At 45.6% G+C, this 21,027-nt stretch overlaps 1 protein-coding gene across 1 annotated transcript in view; it reads left to right on the top strand.

Annotated features, from left to right (window-relative positions):
* The window catches only part of LOC137446623 (gamma-aminobutyric acid receptor subunit rho-2), a 55,050-nt gene extending 35,074 nt beyond the window's left edge, over nucleotides 1-19,976 (top strand). The window contains exons 5-9 of the mRNA XM_068149420.1: nucleotides 1,620-1,702; nucleotides 3,635-3,775; nucleotides 5,390-5,542; nucleotides 7,726-7,922; nucleotides 14,398-19,976. Of these exons, the coding sequence (XP_068005521.1) occupies nucleotides 1,620-1,702; nucleotides 3,635-3,775; nucleotides 5,390-5,542; nucleotides 7,726-7,922; nucleotides 14,398-14,706 (883 nt within the window). The 3' untranslated portion in view covers nucleotides 14,707-19,976. The remainder of the gene's footprint in view (nucleotides 1-1,619; nucleotides 1,703-3,634; nucleotides 3,776-5,389; nucleotides 5,543-7,725; nucleotides 7,923-14,397) is intronic.
* The last annotated feature ends 1,051 nt before the right edge of the window (nucleotides 19,977-21,027 follow it).

Raw genomic sequence — 21,027 nt, 5'->3', positions numbered from 1 at the left:
AAGAGCTGCACCTGTTTTACACCCCCTGCCCCGGAAACTCACCCCCCAGATTGAAAGCATTTGATCAAAGACTGAAAGAAGCCACTTTGACTTATGTACTGGAGGAATTTTGTGGCATACAATAAGGATGGTCATATTCCTCAGGCTTGGGTTACTGAGTGTCTGTGGAGGGAAATGAGTGATGTGGAAACCGAGGAAACCTTAATTAAACTGGACATAAGAGAATGTTCAAGTGTACACAGAGAAGCTACTTTCTGTTGTTCCCCTGTAGGTGAATAGCTGGACTATAAAACACAGTGGAAGAATCCATACTGACATTATGATTACTGTAACTTCCAAGACAGTTCTTTGACAGATACCGAAATACAGCTTCCTCTTGAATTTCTGTGTAAAATCCATCTTGATTGGACTTGGAGAATTGACAGGCATTTTCCTGGGGATTTTATGCTGACATTATCCACAATTTCTGACTTTAAAGCTGCAAAATGGTTCATTTGTGATTTGTCATCTGTGACTACACTCTGTGCTGGGTTAGGAACTGGCTGGAGGGCCGAGCCCAGAGAGTGGTGGTGAATGGTGCCACAGCCAGCTGGCGGCCAGGCACCAGTGGAGTCCCCCAGGGATCAGTAGTGGGCCCCAGCCTCTTTAACATCTTCATTGATGATCTGGATGAGGGGGTCAAGTCAGTCATCAGCAAGTTTGCAGATGACACCAAGTTAGGAGCAGATGTTAGTCAGCTAGAGGGCAGAAAGGCTCTGCAGAAGGACCTCGACCGACTGGACAGACGGGCAGAATCCAATGGGATGGCATTCAACAAGTCCAAGTGCCGAGTGCTGCACTTTGGCCACGGCAACCCCATGCAGAGCTACAGGCTGGGGTCAGAGTGGCTGAGAGCTCCCAAACAGAGAGGGACCTGGGGGTGCTGATTGACAGCCGTCTGAATATGAGCCAGCAGTGTGCCCAGGTGGCCTATAGGGCCAATGGCATCCTGGCCTGCATTAGGAATAGTGTAGCCAGCAGAAGCAGGGAAGTCATTGTGCCCCTGTACTCTGCTTTGGTTAGGCCACACCTTGAGTCCTGTGTCCAGTTCTGGGCTCCTCAGTTTAAGAAACACTTGAACATGTCCAGAGAAAGGCAACAAGGCTGGGGAAAGGCCTTGAGCACAAGCCCTATGAGGAGAGGCTAAGGGAGCTGGGGTTGTTTAGCCTGGAGAAGAGAAGGCTCAGGGGTGACCTCATTGCCCTCTACAACTACCTGAAAGATGGTTGTAGCCAGGAAGGGGTTGGTCTCTTCTCCCAGGCAACCAGCACCAGAACAAGAGGACACAGTCTCAAGCTGCGCCAGGGGAGGTTTAGACTCAAGGTGAGGAGAAAGTTCTTCACAGAGAGAGTCATTTGTCATTGGAATGTGCTGCCCAGGGAGGTGGTGGAGTCACCGTCCCTGGAGGCGTTCAAGAGGAGACTGGACGTGGCACTTGGTGCCATGGTCTAGTCATGGGGTCTGTGTTGATAGGTTGGACTCGATGGTCCTCGAGGTCATTTCCAACCTTAGTTATACTGTGATACTTTCCTTTTATTGCTCCTCATAGAAACCAGCCTTTCTCTTGTTTTGACTTCTAGGATCACAGTGACAGCGATGTGCAACATGGACTTCAGCCGTTTCCCCCTGGACTCCCAGACATGTTCTCTGGAGCTGGAAAGCTGTACGTTGTCTCTGCGTTACTAGCTAGATGTGCTTCATGGCTGGCTGCACAGACATAGGCTGGGCACATTTCAGAATGCAGTCTGGTTTCAGAGTCTGAAAAAGGAGTTCAGCAGAGTTGCTGGGAGTCTTTTGATTGACTGTGTGGTATAGCTAGCCCTTGTGCTGCAACTCTGGGGAATTTGCAAGGAAAGCATCCTTGCGTGGATTTTAGTAGCTGACACTGAAAAAAACTCCACACCAATTGAAACGTTCAGCATACACTGGTTCTCAGCAACTTATGGATGACAGATCTAGGGGAGAAGCTGTGCTCTGTGCATGGCTTCTGATGCAAAGGTGATGCTTTCAATTGTCATAATGAAAGGTCAACTATAATGGTCATTGATTTTTCTCCACCTTTCATCACCAGTTCTGACCTTGCAGATGCTGTGGCCTGGGCTCAGCTTCCTTAGGAAGGAGTTGTTCAGTGGAGAAGGTGATGTAAACAGCAAGGTTTTGGTGGCTGTTCTGTAAACTTTCTCCAGGGTGTTGAAAGACTAACGACAGGACAGGACAGGACAGGACAGGACAGGACAGGACAGGATAGAATAGAATAGAATAGAATAGAATAGAATAGAATAGAATAGAATAGAATAGAATAGAATAGAATAGAATAGAATAGAATAGAATAGAATAGAATAGAATAGAATAGAATAGAATACTAGAATAGGAATAGACTAGACTAGACTAGACTAGACTAGAATTAACCAGGTTGGAAAAGACCTTTAAGATCATCAAGCCCAACCTATCATCCAACACTATCTAATCAACTAACCCAAGGCACCAAGCACCCCATCCAGTCTCTTCCCAAACACCTCCAGTGACGGTGACTCCACCACCTCCCTGGGCAGCCCATTCCAATGGCCAATCACTCTTTCTATGAGTTTCTATCTAGTTCCTTTCATGTTCTCCAAACTGCCTAACTAAATTTTCCTCTACCAAAAAAAGAGAATCACAGGGTAATTGAACTTGATCTTGAGGTCAGCTGCTCCAATACCCTGCTCAGAGCAGGGAGTGGTTTGTAGTTGAGTAAGGTGCTCAGGGCTGTGTCCACTTGGGTTTTGAACATCTCCAAGGCAATGGAGGCTTCAAAGCTTTTTCTGTGCAACCTGTTCACATGTTTGACAGCCCTAAATCTGAAAAAAGTTCCTTTTACCTGCTTGGGAAAAAATGCTTTGCTGCAACTTGCATCCCTTGTTTCTTGTCCTTTCACTTTGCATCTTGGAGAAGAGTCTGAGAAAAGCTTGCAGACATCTTCTCTGTGCCCTCCAGTAGGGCAGCAGTTGGAGCCCATCATAGACTGCTCTTCTCCCAGCTGAACAAACTCAACTCCCTCAGCCTCTTCTCTTATGCCATGTGCTCCAGCAACTTGAGCTTCTTGGTAACTGCTTTTTCTTTCCCCATTCCTGCTACCCAGTGTGCTAACTAATTCTTTAGGTTTTTATTTACAGCCTTCACCTATATCTAGACTTTTACTTCAACTTCAGCCTGTCACTTTTGCTTTTATAATTCGAAGTTTGAGGTATTTCTGTTTCCTCTTTCCTCTAAACTCAGATGCTTTACCCATGACTACTTCCTGAGTTATTCTTATCACCTTGCCTATGATTTTTGATATGTGATGCTCAGAGAAGCACCATTCTAGCTGTAATTTCACCAGTGTGGAGTAAAATAAGAATGTGTGCCCCTGAATTGGCATGGCCTGGATTTTTTTGTCTCTCTTGTTGCTGTCATCATAAGGCAAGAACTTTTAAACTCACTGTTGACAGCAAACTTATTTGTGGCGTTACTTCATGCCAAAGATACCTTTGTGTTTGTTGATTTTGAGTGGCTCTATTAACTTTTGTTTCCCTTCCAAGCTGCAGTCACATCACATTGTGTTTCCTCTTTCTCTAAGATGCTTACACTGATGAAGATCTGATGCTGTATTGGAAGAATGGGAATGAGTCTCTGAAAACCGATGAAAAGATTTCTTTGTCTCAGTTTTTGATACAGAAGTTCCACACTACGTCAAGATTGGCTTTCTACAGTAGCACAGGTATTGGCCTTTCCTCATTTAGTGCAGCTGCTAAACTTAATGCTGCATCAAGTACTTGTCAGAGAGCTCTTGGGTTTATATCTCACTGCAATGTATTCTCCACGGTCTGGACAATACATGTTTTGAAAGAGAACTTTCTCTTTTCACTACCCTATAGAGATTAAAGATCAAAACAAGGATCTGTGAGGAGAGACTGAGGGAGCTGGGATTGCTTAGCCTGGAGAAGAGGAGACTCAGGGGTGACCTTATTGCTCTCTACAACTACCTTAAGGGAGGTTGTAGACAGGCTGAGATTGGTCTCTTCTTCCAGGCAAACAGCACAAGAACAAGAGGACACAGTCTCAAGCTGTGCCGGGGAGGTTTAGGCTGGGGGTTAGGAGGAAGTTTTAGACAGAGGGAGTGATTGCCCATGGAATGAGCTGCCTGGGGAGGTGGTAGAGTCACCATCATTGGAGGTGTTCAGGAGGACACTTGATAGGGTGCTTGGTTGCATGGTTTAGTTGGTTGGGTGGTGTTGAATGATACGTTGGACACAATGATCTTGAGGGTCTCTTCCAACCTGGTCCATTCTATTCTATTCTATTCTATTCTATTCTATTCTATTCTATTCTATTCTATTCTATTCTATTCTATTCTATTCTATTCTATTCTATTCTATTCTATTCTATTCTATTCTATTCTATTCTATCTCTCTCCCTGCCTACCATTGTCTTGGTTTGAGCTGGAATAGCTCCAGACAGAGGACAGAAGGTATTTTACCCCAAAGGGTAAATAAAAACACTCGCATAGAATTGGAAGTGAAATAGAAATAATATTTGCAAAAAGGAAACAAAGTACAAAAGGCACCAAGGTAAAAGGATATATATAGGCCCCAAGCTTGGCCTGAATTACGCAGCACAAAATATCCTCCAGCCAACCAAACCTCCCACACGTCAAGCAAAAGCAAAAGCCACATGCAGAGAGAGAGCTGACTGGAAAGCCTGCTCCTTATATAGGGAGATGCAGGAATGGGCATGGAAAATCAATGAGGATGATCAGAGGGCTGGAGCACCTCTCCTATGAGGACAGATTGAAAGAGTTGGGGCTGTTCAGTGTGGAGAAGAGAAGGCTCCAAGGTGACTTAATTGTGGCCTTCCAGTATCTGAAGGGGGCCTACAAGAAGGCTGAGGAGGGACTTCTCAGGATCTCAGGTAGTGATAGGACTAGGGGGAATGGAATGAAGCTGGAGGTGGGGAGATTCAGGCTGGATGTGAAGAGGAAGTTCTTCCCCATGAGAGTGGTGAAGCCCTGGAATGGGTTGTCCAGGGAGGTGGTTGAGGCCCCGTCCCTGGAGGTGTTTAAGATCAGGCTGGATGAGGCTCTGGCCAGGCTGATCTAGTGTGGGGTGTCCCTGCCCATGGCAGGGGGGTTGGAACTAGATGATCCTTGTGGTCCCTTCCAACCCTGACTGATTCTATGATTCTATGATTCTACGAATGTTACAATATCCTGTGCCTCCCTCTTGGGACCCCACCCCCGCTGGAGGTCTACTCCATGGTTATACCAATTAACCCTTAACCTACAACAACCATCTAAGCTGTTCTCACTGATTCTGGCTTTTCTCCTCTCTCAAAGGTTGGTACAATCGCCTCTACATAAGCTTCACTTTACGCAGACACATCTTCTTCTTCTTGCTCCAAACCTACTTCCCTGCCACCCTCATGGTCATGCTCTCCTGGGTGTCCTTCTGGATCGATCACCGAGCGGTTCCTGCCAGAGTCTCTTTGGGTGAGAACAAGTGCAACAAGCTATGACTGTGCAAAACTCTTTGAATGGGAAAGTTTTGGCAGGAAAGGAAATTGTTCATTTTGCTGGTTGAAGATACTGGGCAGGCAAATGCTTGTTTTATCTAATGAGTAATATAATGTAAAATGTGCACTTTGTCTCAAGTCCTTCATCACTGTGCAGCCCTTCTAATCCCTGGTTAGCTTGGGACAGAAAGGGCTGTGGTTTTAAAAAGAAAGTTGGGCAGAGAAAAGAGTATTTTTTGAGTCAGAGAACCAAGATTTTTCCCTGTTGTCCAGTCCTGCAGTTCTGAGGCACGCATTGCCACTGCTGAAGGTAGAGTTTCTCAGGAGTTTAAGTACCTACAGGAAGTTAATGGCTTCTTTTGGTCTCTAGTCTCTTCTCCCAGGCAAACAGCACCAGAACAAGAGGACACAGTCTCAGGCTGCACCAGGGGAGGTTTAGGCTGGAGGTTAGGAGGAAGTTTTACACAGAAAGAGTGATTGCCCATTGGAATGGGCTGCCCGAGCAGGTGGTGGAGTCACCATCATTGGAGGTGTTCAGGAGGAGACTTGATGGGGTGCTTGGTTGCATGGTTTAGTTGATTAGGTGGTGTTGGATGATAGGTTGGACATGATGATCTCATGATGGTCTCTTCCAACCTGGTCCATTCCATTCCATTCCATTCCATTCCATTCCATTCCATTCCATTCCATTCCATTCCATTCCATTCCATTCCATTCTAACAGTTCTCATGAGTGCTTCTCCTGAACAGGATTCCTCACGTCCCAGCTGCCACAGCAAGTGCCCCAGACAGTACTGGTGCTGTGGCCAGTTGTTTTCTTCAGGCTGCCTGGAGGGCACCAACCTGGCACACCTTCACCAAGGTGTGGGAGAAAGGCAGTAAGGGATCTAGTCCTGTCAGCACCTGCAGATTTAAGTGTCCCTCCATCTGGTGATTCCTTGGGGACACTCAGGGCAGCTCTGTAACATCAGGCCTCAGACAACAGTAGATCAGTGAAGTGAATGTGGTTCTTCTCTCATATCTGTAGTGCTGTGGATGAGGCCACCAGTCCAAGCTGAGGCAGAGGCTGGGTTTCTCCTCTCCCATGAGTACATGGCACTGGGGGACCAATGCTTCTCATTGGGTAGGGAGTTCCTCATTTGTGATAGTGGGAATGCAATGAAGAAGATGTTTCAACATCCTGCACTCACTTATCTTCTCTGAACATCTAAAACCCATTAAGAGAAGCTTTGTCTGCATTGGGACTTGAAGAAATTCTCCCAGCTGAGCATAGAAAGAGACCATTTGTTTATCACTCCATGCACAGGTTAGAAGAAGGCAGAAAAGTAATAGGAAAGAAATCAGTGAATGTTAATATATAAGGTTTCCAATACCAAAGCAAGTTTGTCAGAGAGCTACTGACTTGCTTAGAGGCAGTCAAGAGTCTGCTCCACTGAAAGGAATGTGTTCAGTGGATGTAATTAGAAAGAAAATAAATTAGATGGTGATGAAAAGTGACCTGTAGCTGTGTTTACAGTCTTTCCTGTTTTGAAGGTTGGACTCTGATCCTTGAGGTCTCTTCCAACCTTGGCGATACTGTGAAATGGCTGGAGAAGAGGAGGCTCAGGGGAGACCTTATTGAGATTAGCCTATCAGTGGAGGGGGGGAAAGAAAGAGCCCTGGGGGTTTTGGGTATACCCCCAGGTAGGGAGAAGGGGAATGCTGGGAGGCTTCTGGGTATGCTGTGAGGGACTCTGTATGCTTTGGGATCTCTTTTGTCACTGCGCTTGTAGCTTCTGTGTTGAGTCTCATTTTTCTGCCCTGGTGGGAGGTAAGGGAGGATCTGCCCTCCAACCCACTACACAACAACATGGTTTTAAGACAACCAAGTTCCTAAACCCACAACAAGACCCAACTTGAAGAATTCTGCTAACAGCTGAGAAGTTAAGGAGGGAGTTAAATGCCATTCCTAGCAAAATGATGGCTGCTCTATAGCTGCTCATGTGCACAAAAGTGCAGGCAGTGGAACAGTCCTGTGTTGGCATGAGGGATGCTTAACACATTTGTTTTTTTCACATCTAACATCTCTTAGAGCATCTTGTAGAGCGTAGTTTCTGGTTTTCTTGAGACAAAAGCTTTATGGACTGTATCAGTCAGTAACATTTCTCTTGGTTCTTTCCAGGGATAACCACTGTGCTGACCATGTCTACCATCATCACTGGGGTGAATGCCTCCATGCCTCGTGTTTCCTACATCAAAGCAGTGGACATTTACCTGTGGGTCAGTTTTGTGTTTGTCTTCCTCTCCGTACTGGAATATGCAGCAGTGAATTACCTGACTACGGTGCAGGAGCGGAAGGAGAGGAAACTTCAGGAGAGGGTGAGAAAAAAAATTGGTTTGCTCATCCATTTCTTTCTCTTTTTCTTATAGCTGATCTGGTCTTTATATTGGCTGGCTTGTGTCTGTAAATGGGGAGACACTGACATCCATGTGTGCATAACTGGATCTATTCAGACTGCTCCACCTCAGGCTAATTTGCTATATTTTAAGCTAATGATGTCATTCAGAGCATATTTATTTCTTCACTTTACAGTCAGTCATCCAGCAAACTGGAGCCAAGGGATGTAATGGTGAAGTTGTTCCCCCTCACCATGCACACACACACACCAGTCAGCCAGGTTTATGCTTGTACTTTTTAATGTTCTATGAAAGTTCTTATCCTGCATACTTATTCAAGACGTGATCCGATACAACCCTGACCAGCCTGGCCTTGCTGTGAGATGGAGATTGGGCTAAAGACCTCATGAAATCCAATCCAGTCTGAATTATCCTACAGACCTCTGAGCCTCCCTTTGTTGTAATGAAGCAAAACACCTTTTGAACACAGTTTGGGTTCAAAAATTTTCACCCCCCTACTCAGAACCCCACCATGTTTTACATCTTCTTTCTTTTCATTAGGAAGTCCCTACATTTCTACTGCCTTTAACTCCAGGAGAAATTTGTAGCAAGCCTTTCAGAATGTCAGTGCAGATGACATCTTTCTAATGATTTGACCATGACATTTCTCTCTGAACTACTCTATTGGCTTTGCATGTCCTTTTTCCCAGAATCACAGAAACATTCAGGTTGGAAAAGACCCTCAGGATCACCAAGTCCAACCAATAGTCCTACTCTGCAAGGGTCACCCCTAAACCATATCCCCAAGCACCACATCCAAATGACCTTTAAACACATCCAGGCTTGGTGACTCCACCACCTCCCTGGGCAGCACATTCCAATGCCTGACCACTCTTGCCATGAAGAAATGTTTCCTAATGTCCAGTCTAAAACTACCCAGTTACAGCTTGAAGCCGTTCCCTCTTGTTCTATCACTAAGAGGCCCCTTGCACTTCTTCCTATGAAGTCCTTGAAGTACAGAACAGATCACCTATCAGCCCAGTACCTTTCCTAATGATCTTAGCAAACCTTCACTTAGATACAGTTTGTAAAGAAATTGGAGTAAGTTCAACAGGCTCTTGTGACAAAATGTTACCTCTCTCCAAGGCCTTTTCAAGCCACACAGAAACACAGAATGGTAGGGGTTGGAAGGATCATCTAGCCCAAAATCCCTGCTAAATCAGGATTACCCAGAGCAGGTTACACAGGAACACATCCAGGCAGGTTTTGAATCTCTCCAGAGAAGGAGACTCCACCAGCTCTGAACAACCTGTTCCAGTGCTCTGACGCCCTCCTGGTAAAGAACTTTCCCCTTATGTTCAGACAGAACTTCCTGTGTTGCTATTTGTGCCCTTTGCCCTTTGTCTTGTCACTGGATACTGCTCAGAAGAGTCTGGCCCCATCATCTTGACACCTATCCTTTAGATATATAAGCATTGATAAGGTCCTCTCTCAGTCTTCTCCAGGCTAAACAGCCACAGGTCTCTCAACTTTTCATCATAAGAGAAATGCTCCAGTCCTGTAACCATCTTTGTAGCCCTCTCCAGTAGTTTCTTGTCCCTCTTGAACTGGGAAGCCCAGAACTGGACACAATACTCCAGATGTGGCCTCACTAGGGCAGAGTAGAGGGGAAGCAAAATCTTCCTTGACCTGATGGACACATTCTTCTTAATACACCCCAAGAGTCCATTGCCCCTTCTGGCCACAAGGGCACACTACTGACTCACAGTTAGCTTGTTATCCACCAAGACTCCAAGGTTCTTCTCTTCAGTGCTGCTCTCCAGCAGGTCAACCCTTAACTTCTACTTGTGGATGGGGTTATTCCTCCCCATGTGCAGGACTCTTGCCTTTTCTTTTCTATACCTCATTAGGTTCCTTTCTTCCCAGCTCTCCAGCCTGTCCAAGTCTTGCTGAATAGCAGCACAGCCTTCTGGTGTTCAGCCGCTCCTCCCAGTTTTGTATCACCAGCAAACTTGCTGAGGGTACACTCTGTCCCTTTATCCAGGTCATTGATGAACATATTGAACAAGACTGGACCCAGTACTGATCTCCTGGGGAGAATCACTAACTAGAGGTCTCCAACTAGACTCTGTGCCACTGATCACAACACTCTGTCACTTCCCAATCCACCTCACTGTCACAGAATCACAGATTCACAGAATTGTCAGGGTTGGAAGGGACCTCAAGGATTATCTAATTTCTCACACTACATCAGGTTGCCCAGAGCCACCTCCAGCCTGGTCTTAAAACCTCCAGGGATGAGGCTTCCACCACCTCTCTGGGCAACCTGTTCCAGTGTCTCACCACCCTCATGGTGAAGAACTCCTTCCTAATGTCTAATCCAAATCTCACCTCCTCTAGCTTGGATCCATTCCCCCTAGTCGCTAAAAAGTCCCTCCCCAGCTTTCTTGTGGGCCCCCTTCAGATACTGGAAAGCCATCATAAGGTCTCCTCAGAGCCTTCTCTTCTCTGAACTGAACAACCCTAACTCCTTCAGCCTGTCCTCACAGGAGAGGTGCTCCAGCCCTCTGATCATCATTCTCTGGATGTGTTCTCTGACCACTCACCCAACTCATACTTCCTAAGCTTACCTATGAGTATGTTATGCAAGGCAGTGTCAAAAGCATTGCTAAAGTTGAGCTAGACAACTTCACCTGCTCTCTCTTCATTACCCAGCTGGTATGTACCTATTACTGCATACCATCATGGAAGGCTATCAGATTGGTCAAGCATAATTTCTCCTTGGTGATTCCATGTTGACTGCTCCTCATAACTTTCTTTTCCTTTCCAGAGATGGAGGTGAGTCTGACTGCTCTGCAGGTTCCTGGGTCCTCCTTCTTGCCCTTTTTCAAAAACTGGGTGAAATTGGCTTTCCTCCAGTCCTCAGGCATCTTTCCTGTCCCCCAAGACCTTTCTGAGATGATGGAGAGTGGCTTTGCAGTTACATCTACCAGATCTTTCAGTGCCTGTGGGTGCTGAGGTCCATGAATTGCAGATGCACAATTTACCTAATTGGTCTGGAACCCAATCCTCTATGATGAAGGGAAAGTCTTATTTTCTCCAGGCATTCTCTTTTACTCCAGAGACTGGGATTCTTGAGACCTGGCCTTAGCAGTGAAGTCTGAGGCAAAGAAGGCACTGAGTAATTCTGTATCCTCCATTACCAGGGCACCCACCTCATTTCACAGTGGGCCCAGGTTTTCCCTGGTCTTCCTTTTGCTACTGATGTACTTGAAGAAGCCTTTCTTGCTATCCTTGACATCTCTTGCCAGATTTAATTCCAGGTGGGTCTTAGTCTTAGTGCATCCCTGCACAGTCTGGACTAAATATGAAATTATAAAACACAGCAAACACACCTTGTATATGTTTACATATATTCACAGTTCAACAACACCAGAAATACCCCCTTGGACAACAACTCAGTTCTCTTCCTGCCCCGAGCAGCCCAAAGGGCTACATAAACAGCCAACCTGCTGTCTCTCCCTCTCCCCTCCCCCTTGTACCATACACAGTCAGAACAGAAGATCAGCCAAGCACATGCAAGGTCAGAGGAGATAGAGCAGCCCAGAAGCAAATCAGGAGCAGCCCCAGAGAAAGAGAGACAAGAAGTTTCTGCTACAAAACAGAAGATATTCAGCAGGCCAATGGAATTAGATAGACTCATCTTTCATTATTCTGTGTCCAACCCCTAAGACAGTTTATCCCTAAACTTTGAAACCTCTAAAACCCAAAATTATGCAGTCTGAAACTGTAACATCAGCCAACACTGCTCCCTTATGACAGACCAAAACAATCCTAATACAAATATGTTTGACTGCCCAGAGAAGAGATCTATGTTACGTCTACATTAAGAGACTAACTGTGCCTTGGACCAAGGCTGATGGGCATGTAGTAAAACTAACCCCTCTTTCCCTTAGAATCAGAGTGCTTGCTGTGAACTGCCTGTAGCAAATGGTCCATGACCCATGCTTATCCCCAGATTGTACATAGGATCTTTTTGCTGCTTGTTGGCCTGGACAAAATTCAGTCCAGAGAGCTTTCTGACACTTTAATGGTATTATCATCTGACTCCCCATGCCCAGGGAGGCTCTTTAGCAGTGTTTAATTTATTGGTGTAGGCACAGACTAAAATTGCTGCAGGGTGAAATTACATAATGTGCTTCTGCATGTATGTGTCTGTGTGAAGATGGGTGTCATTGAAGACTCTGTGGAGATGGGTTTCTAGCACATTAGGCTCCCTTGTCCCTGTCCCTTGTCTGCCATCACATGTACATGAAGCCATAGAATCACAGAATTGTCAGGGTTGGAAGGGACCTCAAGGATCATCTAGTTCCAACCCCTCTGCCATGGGCAGGGACACCTCACACTACATCAGGTTGCTCAGAGCCACATCCAGCCTGGCTATAAAAACCTCCAGCCATGGGGCTTCTACCACCTTCCTGGGCAACTTGTTCCAGTGTCTCACCACCCTCATGGTGAAGAACTTCCTAACATCCAATCTGAATCTAATAATTTCTAATTTTTGTCCATTCCCCCTAGTTCTATCACTACCCAACACCCTAAGAAGTCCCTCACCAGCTTTCTTGTAGGCCCTCTTCAGATACTGGAAGGACAGAATAAGGAGCCTTCTCTTCTCCAGACTGAATGGCAGCAAGCTTCTCACTCCTCTATTTTGCTACAGCCAGCATATCACCTCCACTGCCACTGTCATGAACCTCCAGCAAAATGGGAGGGTTTGTGGCTATCTTGCATTAGTACTGTCTCTGGTAAAACATTCCCTGCCATTCTGTTTAGGGTGTCAGGTAATGATAGGACTAGGGGGAATGGAACAAACCTGGAAGTGGGTAGATTCAGATTGGATGGTAGGAAGAAGTTCTTCACCATGAGAGTGGTGAGACACTGCAACAGGTTGCCCAGGGAGGTGGTGGAAGCCTTATCCCTGGAGGTTTTTAAGGCCAGGCTGGATGTGGCTCTGAGCAACCTGATCTAGTGTGGGGTGTCCCTTCCCATGGCAGGGGGCTTGGAACTAGATGATCCTTGAGGTCCCTTCCAACCCTGACAATTCTGTGATAAGGAAAGCAGCCAGTAAGGAACCAGAGACAGGAACTCCTAGCAGAAATGAGCTTTTGGAGTCCATTTAAATTGCATACCAGCATATGGGGACAGAAAAGCCACAGATTTTAAACAGCAGATGACAGTATTCAATATTCAAAATTCTATTCATTGAGGTTTTTAGACTTGCTGGATGCCTGCTGATGCTGCTGATGTCAGTGCAAGATTTGACATTAACTTCAGAGACAGTTGAGATTTTACATTAGGTTTTTAACTGTTCCTCTCCTTGGTTTGTAATCAGATCAACAAAGAAAATGTATTTCTCTGTGAAACTGGCCATTTCCCCCCCATAACATGTACTGAGTAAGCCATTTCCACTGAGAACATCATATCTTTTCCTTGAATATTTATAAACACAGAGAGACTGTAAACCAAGGAATCTCAATTCAGCAGGGCAGGGCAGAGCTTGCCAAGTAAACCTTTTGGTTAGCTTTTATATTTGATAAAGCATTGTTTTAATCCTTTCTGAAGATGCCTGCCCAAGAACTGTGGCCAAATCCTGCCTCTTTGTTGAGGAACAGAAACAAACAAACAAGTGGTATTTTTGTTGTTGTTCCAAGACAAACATACAATATCTTAGAGCCAATCAGATCCTGGGCTGCATCAGGAGAAGTGTGGCCAGCAGGTCGAGGGAGGTGATCCTCCCCCTCTACTCAGCTCTGCTGAGACCCCACCTGGAGTACTGCCTCCAGTTCTGGAGCCCCTATTACAAGAGGGATATGGATATGCTGGAAGGTGTCCAGAGAAGGGCCGTGAGGATGATCAGAGGGCTGGAGCACCTCTCCTAGGAGGACAGACTGAAGGACTTGGGGCTGTTCAGTCTGGAGAAGAGAAGGCTCCGAGGTGACCTCATTGTGGCCTTCCAGTATCTGAAGGGGGCCTAGAAGAAGGCTGGGGAGAGACTTCTCAGGATGTCAGGTAGTGATAGGACTAGGGGGAATGGAATGAAGCTGGAGGTGGGGAGATTCAGGCTGGATGTGAGGAGGAAGTTCTTCACCATGAGAGTGGTGAAGCCCTGGAATGGGTTGTCCAGGGAGGTGGTTGTGCCCCCGTCCCTGGAGGTGTTTAAGCCCAGGCTGGACGAGGCTCTGACCAGCCTGATGTAGTGTGGGGTGTCCCTGCCCATGGCAGGGGGGTTGGAACTAGATGCTCCTTGTGGTCCCTTCCAACCCTGACTGATACTATGATACTATGAAAATATGAAGCTCAGCTGTTTACAAGCTGCCTGTGAGTAGAAATAACCCATCATTTCTGCTGCCAATGTGTTCTTCCAGTGCTCAGCTATATTTCTTGTTTATGTTCCTAGTTTCCATGTACGTGTGGAATACCTCACTCGAAAACTATGATGCTGGATGGAAACTACAGTGAATCTGATGCCAACAGCCTGGCAGGGTACACGAGAAACCAGATGGTCCCAGAGGAAGAAAAACAAGAAAAGATGGTTGTGCACTTAGCTCTGAGCAACGAATCTAATTCCTCAAGGAGGAGAGGCCTGAAGGGCCACGTGGGCTTGCGCATCATCCAGAACAGCCACGCAATTGATAAATACTCAAGACTCATATTTCCAGGCACCTATATATTTTTTAATCTGATATATTGGTCTGTTTTCAGCTAAGCACGCTGGCACAGCAGTGACTGAAGCAGAAGACTTATACAAAACTCTCTTGTTAGTTCTTTTTCAGCCTAAGCTGGATTCAAAGCCAGAAAACTGATTATTTATTGCTTCTTTGGAGGGCAAAAGGGGAGGACACATCTTCAAGGGACAACTCTATCCAGAGGCATCATGGTGGAAGAACCTGCTGTGCTAGTTGCTCTCCAACTCATGCCCCAGCTCCCATTGGCTTTATGATGCATGCTGTTTCTTGTACTTGAAAAAATGGTCTCACCATTTACCCAGAAGGTGCTCTATGTTCATTTGAGGCTGCTGGGGGCTGGTGGGGGCTGCTGTGCAATGGACAGAGATAGAGGGCACATGGGCTGTCAGAGATTAGACAACTGCAACTTGCAAGGGGAGGTCTGGACAGTGCATCTCCTAGATGGGATGAGGCCTTTGATTTTCAAAATCTCTGCTTTTGAGCAAATCCTTGTTCTTTGGTATGTGAGCATCATGTTTCTTTCCATTAGTTTATGAAGACCTCATTTTAGGGTCCTGGCTGTGCCAGGGGTGGTTTAGGCTGGATGGTAGGAAGAAGCTCCTCACAGAGAGAGTGATTGGCCACTTGAATATGCTGCCCAGGGAGGTTGCAGAGTCACCATCACTGGAAATGTTTAAGAAGAGACTGGATGAGGCACTTGGTGCCATGGTTTAGTTGATTAGATGGCATTGGGTGATAGGTTGGATGTGATGATCTCAAAGGTCTTTTCCAACCTGGTTGATTCCATTCTATTCTAAATTCTGGTTTCTCTTGCTTATGACCTTCATGATACCATTAAGACAGTTGACTGACCAGGACCAACAGGGTTACTTGCAGAGTTCAGATGGTGTGGTTGAATTGGTGGTCTTTTCTTCCAGACTAGAAGTAAGAAGTGAGGATGAAGCAGGGCCAAGAAGTCCATGGATTCTCAAAAGGTGGCTCCCAGGGCACAAGAATGCTGAAAACAGGAAAGTTCTCCATATAACTTGAGGACAGCCCATGATATGTATCACCTGCCCTCTGAAATGAGGGGAAACTGGCACGTAGCATGTACATGAATGCGCATGGTGAATGGCACTTGTCTCTGGGACCATCACTTCATTGAGCAGCAGAAAACAGCGTAGAGGGCAGCACTGGTGACTTTTGAGGGTTTTCCTCACTGATGTGAGAAAAGTGAAGCATAGAGAAAAACTGCATCTTCCAATGTGCTTCCCCCAGGCCACACATTGGCCTTCTGTTTAGGTATTTTGGATCAAGAGGGAGAGATGTCTACCAGAAACTTTGAAGAAACTTAGGCATGTCAGAGATTAAATCACCAGGAAAAGTACAGTGGGATTCAATGAGACCCTGTCTGGCCTCTGGATCCAAGGTCCATGTAAGTCCTTTGCAGCTGCTGGAGAGCATTGTAACAAGCTTCTGTGCTTGACAATTCATTTTTCATTCCATGATACCTCCCTTTCCTTTGCTAACAACACTGACAACAAAACCCAAATGCAGAAACATGATAACAACAAGACAATGATGTCCACTTTTGTGTTCTCCTCATTCTTAGAAAGAAAGGAAAAAGAAAACAACAGCAAAAAAGGACTTTTGGACTGTGGTAGAAATTATGTTAATCAAAACATTTGGTTACCAAGTGAAACTCAGCAGTGTGGGCAGATCCTGAAGGGTAAAGACCCAGGGCTGAGGCTGGAAGCTGCCTCAATGATAAGATTAAGTTATACATCTGAGTCAGGTTGGGCCAAGAAGATTCAGGCAAATCACCTGAATAAAGGAAGAGCAAACAAAAATGTCAACAAAATCCTAACTATCTGTTGTTGTTACATAAGAATTACTGCTTACCATAGCAGTAATTCTTGTGTCCTAAATCTAAAGCGATGTAGAGGATGGCAAGAAAGTGTCAGCTCCAGGCTACCAATGATACCCAGGTGCCTCAAATACTGCTGCCTAAGTCACACTGGTGGTTGCACTGATTTACTGGGGAAAAAAAATGATGAGAGGAACTAAAATTAACAGCTGTGCTTCTCTTTTGTCAGCTGTGTCAGGACACAGTCTCAAGCTGCACAAGGGGAAGTTTAGGCTCAAGGTGAGGAGGAAGTTCTTCACAGAAAGAGTGATTGGCCATTGGAATGTGCTGCCCAGGGAGGTGGTGGAGTCACCATCCCTGGAGGTGTTCAGGAGGGGATTGGATGTGGCACGGTGCCATGGTTTAGTCATGAGGTCTGTGGTGACAGGTTGGACTTGATGATCTTTGAGGTCTCTTCCAACCTTGGTGATTCTGTGATGAATGTAAGAACATACAGCCCTGCAATCACTGGCAAGAAGAGGAGCCATGGAAGGGCAGTCTCTGAAAGGAAGGATTGCCCTCTACCCTGGCCTGCCATTTGTCTCCTAAGCCACCACATCAGTGCATTTACCACACATCGCTGTTCTTGGAGCTCAAACCTGCATAGTTCTAACACCATCAGGCAGAGATGGCTAAAATGAAGATGTGAAAAACATTAAAGGAATCTTTTGAGAGGTTAAAGAATGTGCAGCCCTCAGCATTAGCAGTTTTGAGTGTAAACCAGCAACCAATGGAGTGGCTGGCAGCAGGACAGCGCAACAAAAGAATCTTTGCTGTGAGAAGTAGCAGAACTGCACCATGAAGTCACCAGTGTGGGGAGTGAGAAACCTGTTCCCCTTGTTTTGCCTGCATTACCCATTGCATGTGCCATTCAACCTCTCAGTGCCTCATCTCCTCCATCTGGAAAGTGGAGAGCAAAACATTTATCTACCTCGTGAGGTGCCGAAGGGCATAACTTGCTTAGCCAGCACCTGTGTGGGGCACGGTTGTGATTTCTGAGCAGGTCACTCAGTGGGAATCCAAATGGCTTTTTGTCTTAGCTACCAGTGAGCTCTTCAAATGTGTCCTCTGAATCAGACCAGCTGGAAGAAAGTGGGCATCTCCCCCGCCTTATAATGATATTAAGCCAGATTACTCCCCTGCATTATAATGACATTAAACCAGACATAAATGTAGCCCAAGAGCCAAAAAAAATAAGCACTGTCAATGAATAATGCCTCCTGAGAACACAAAAATTAAAGTCCTAGAGCTTTACTTTGCTGTAAGCTTTTATTGTATCTTCTGTTCCCTTAGGAGCTATGTGATGACAGAGACAGTCCCTGAGATCCTACAGTCTTTGTCCTAGCACTGCCTGCAGTTTAAATGCCAGCTAATAAACAGAGTTTGGAGAGGCTAATTTACTGTTATTTTATGTGCACGTGTACATAGCTGATAGAGATTGATGTCTGCTTCTGGCAGGGACAATTACACAGCCTACAAAACCAGAGAGGAAGGTATTTTTTCTGTTAAAGAAAAAAAAAGTCATTAAAAAAAGGTCTATCTTGGGCACCACTTTCACTTATTATTCATTAAAACAATAGATGAAAGTACAGCTGCACACAAACCCAAGGCATCTCCCTCAGACAGCTTATGCATTGTATTTTGCTGCGTATTTATTGGAGAGAGTGGCATGAAGCTGGGAGAGATATTTGAAGAGTGGTGTTGAGAATGTATTTTACTTTTCATCTCCTCTGGATTACAAGAGACTCCATGAACACTGTCTAACTTTTAACTGCAAGACCCAACTGGTCTTGAGAAATAGTGCCTGAAGCTAGGCTCTGAATATTGTTGGGTGGGTATAACCCAACTCTGTGAAGCACTGAGCGTCTCGACAAATAACTCACTGAAGGCCAGGATTTTCAGAAGTACACGAGGGATTTGGGCAAAAGAAGCCCAGTGATGAATTTGCCTTCTCCAAACAACCTGTTCCTTTGTTCTCCAAACGAGGAACAATGGGGACAAACTTGAAGGTAGGTTTCACCTCAGCATGAGGAGAAACTTCATTCCAGTGAGGGTGACAGCGCACTGGAAGAGGCTGCCCAGAGAGGTTGTGGAGTGTCCTTCTCTGGAGACTTTCCCAACCCACCTGGATGCATTCCTGTGTGGACTACCCTAAGTGATCCTGCTTTTGGCAAGGGGGTTGGAGTTGATGATCTCTGGGGGTCCCTTCCAACCTCTGATATTCTGTGATTCTATGATCCAACTGCAAAGAGAGAACACGCCGGCCTTGCTCGTTCCGCATCTGGCTTCATTGTACTTTTGCTTCTAACCAACTCATGTCTTTGGAAAAAAGCATATGTAGATATGTACACATGTGTGATGTAGATACAGGTGGCATATAACAAAGGAAAGACACTGGAACAATGTACCTACAGTAAATAGTGTACATATGTGAAATGATAACATATTGTGTGTAAATTGCCATTTACTGTGCCCAGAAGACTTACTATGTTGAATTGGGGGAAAAAAATGCTTTTCTTTACAGCCAAGGGCCAAGAAATGAGGTCTTGGCAAAAATGATGGGTTCTCTTACATGCTCCTTCTGGAAAAAGAGGTGTTGAGGAGTTTGCAAGAAAGGCTGATGTTGTACTTGTTGTACAGTGGCTGCGAGCCGCTGTGCTGCTTGCTGTAATCAAATCTGGTAATAAAATAACAGATGGAAAGGGTGGGAAAGAGTCTATTTAGCAGTGTGAACTTCAAAATGTGGTTTTAATTCTGTTTGGAGATCTGCTACCTATAAGCCCAGGGGTAGGGGATTTGAATAAACACCTTGTCTGTAATTGATTTCAAATAAAAAGCATCTCAAAAGGTGAAGGAAACGCAGTGGAAGTGTGCAAGTGCTTTGAAGTATGCAAAGCTCCGTGGAAAAACTGAGTCATTAATTACAGCCATAAACTACAGAGACCTTTTGTGAAAACTGCAGCTCACTGGAGAAATGTTAGTAATTACTTTACATTTAAGGGCATGTTTTAGAAAACCCAAATGGCAGGTATGTGTCTCTACAGCCATTTGGCTGTAAATGAGAACTTGTCATTTAATTCCTCCTTTGTGCCTTTGGAAAGATTGTCTCCATACTTGCCTATGGAAGATAAAGCCTCTCTGAGGTCCTGGCTGCTCATTCTCAGCTATTATCCCTAATGCAGACAACAGGACTAAAGAAAATGCACATAGGGGAGGCTAATACCCAGACCACTGACTATTGTCTGTGTCTGTCTTCATCTCAACAATGGAGAGATTACAGCAAGGTACAGTCTAAGTCAGATACTGCCCTGCTGAAATGTAAGAGTAGAGTAGAGTAGAGTAGAGTAGAATAGAATAGAATAGAATAGAATAGAATAGAATAGAATAGAATAGAATAGAATAGAATAGAATAGAATAGAATAGAATAGAATAGAATAGAATTATCCTAACCAGGTTGGAAGAGACCTTTGAGATCATGGAGTCCAACCTATCATCCAACACCATCTAATCAACTAAACCATGGCACCAAGCACCCCATCAAGTCTCCTCCTAAACATCTCCAATGATGGTGACTCCACCACCTCCCTGGGCAGCACATTCCAATGGCAAATCACTCTTTCTGTGAAGAACTTCTTCCTACCATCCAGCCTAAACCTCCCCTGGTGCAGCTTGAGACTGTGTCCTCTTGTTCTGGTGTTGGCTGCCTGGGAGAAGAGACCAACCCCCTCCTGGCTACAACCTCCCTTCAGGTAGTTGTAGAGAGCAATAAGGTCTCCCCTGAGCCTCCTCTTCTCCAGGCTAAGCAACCCCATCTCCCTCAGCCTTTCCTCATAGGGCTGTGCTCCAAACCCCAAGGAACAGAAGCAAGACCAGCAAGACTTTAGCACAATTAAAATGAAAATGTAATCCTGTCTCACACTAAGTTGATTAATTCCCTTGTATAAATGATATCAGAAATGATGTGTCAGGGTCATTACTTTCCTGGTCAGAGGAATTACCAATTCAGGTGCAGTGAGAAGGATGGAGAGGGGAACTGGGCACAAGCAGGGGCAAGCTGCTGCTTTTGACTTCTGGCTTTTGTAGCAAGGCAGGCGTGAACCCAGCACTCAGCTTTTCCAGGGCATTTGGTGCTGCCTGGGCATTACCCATCACCATGTGGCGCTCTTTGATTTGGGCAAGAAAAAAGCATATTCTGCTGGAGGCTTGGCTTAGGCTGCCTGTGAGATCAGGTCTGAGATGGGGGACCTTGAAAGACAAGCAATATTTGCACCCCCAGACATCCACAACACTTTCTTTACATGAATTGTGCCTCATGCCACCATCTTCACTCTCTACAACTACCTGAAGGGAGGTTTTAGACAGGCGGATGATGGTCTCTTCTCCCAGGCACCCAGTACCAGTACAAGAGGACACAGTCTCAGGCTGCACCAGGGGAGGTTCAGGTTGGATGTTAGGA

Source organism: Melanerpes formicivorus, unplaced genomic scaffold (assembly GCF_026170545.1).
Source record: "Melanerpes formicivorus ecotype bairdi unplaced genomic scaffold, bMelFor1.0.p_v2 SCAF_2, whole genome shotgun sequence".
Taxonomy (NCBI): domain Eukaryota; kingdom Metazoa; phylum Chordata; class Aves; order Piciformes; family Picidae; genus Melanerpes; species Melanerpes formicivorus.
Note: the sequence above shows the minus strand (reverse complement) of the source record. Positions and strands in the feature narration are given on the sequence as shown.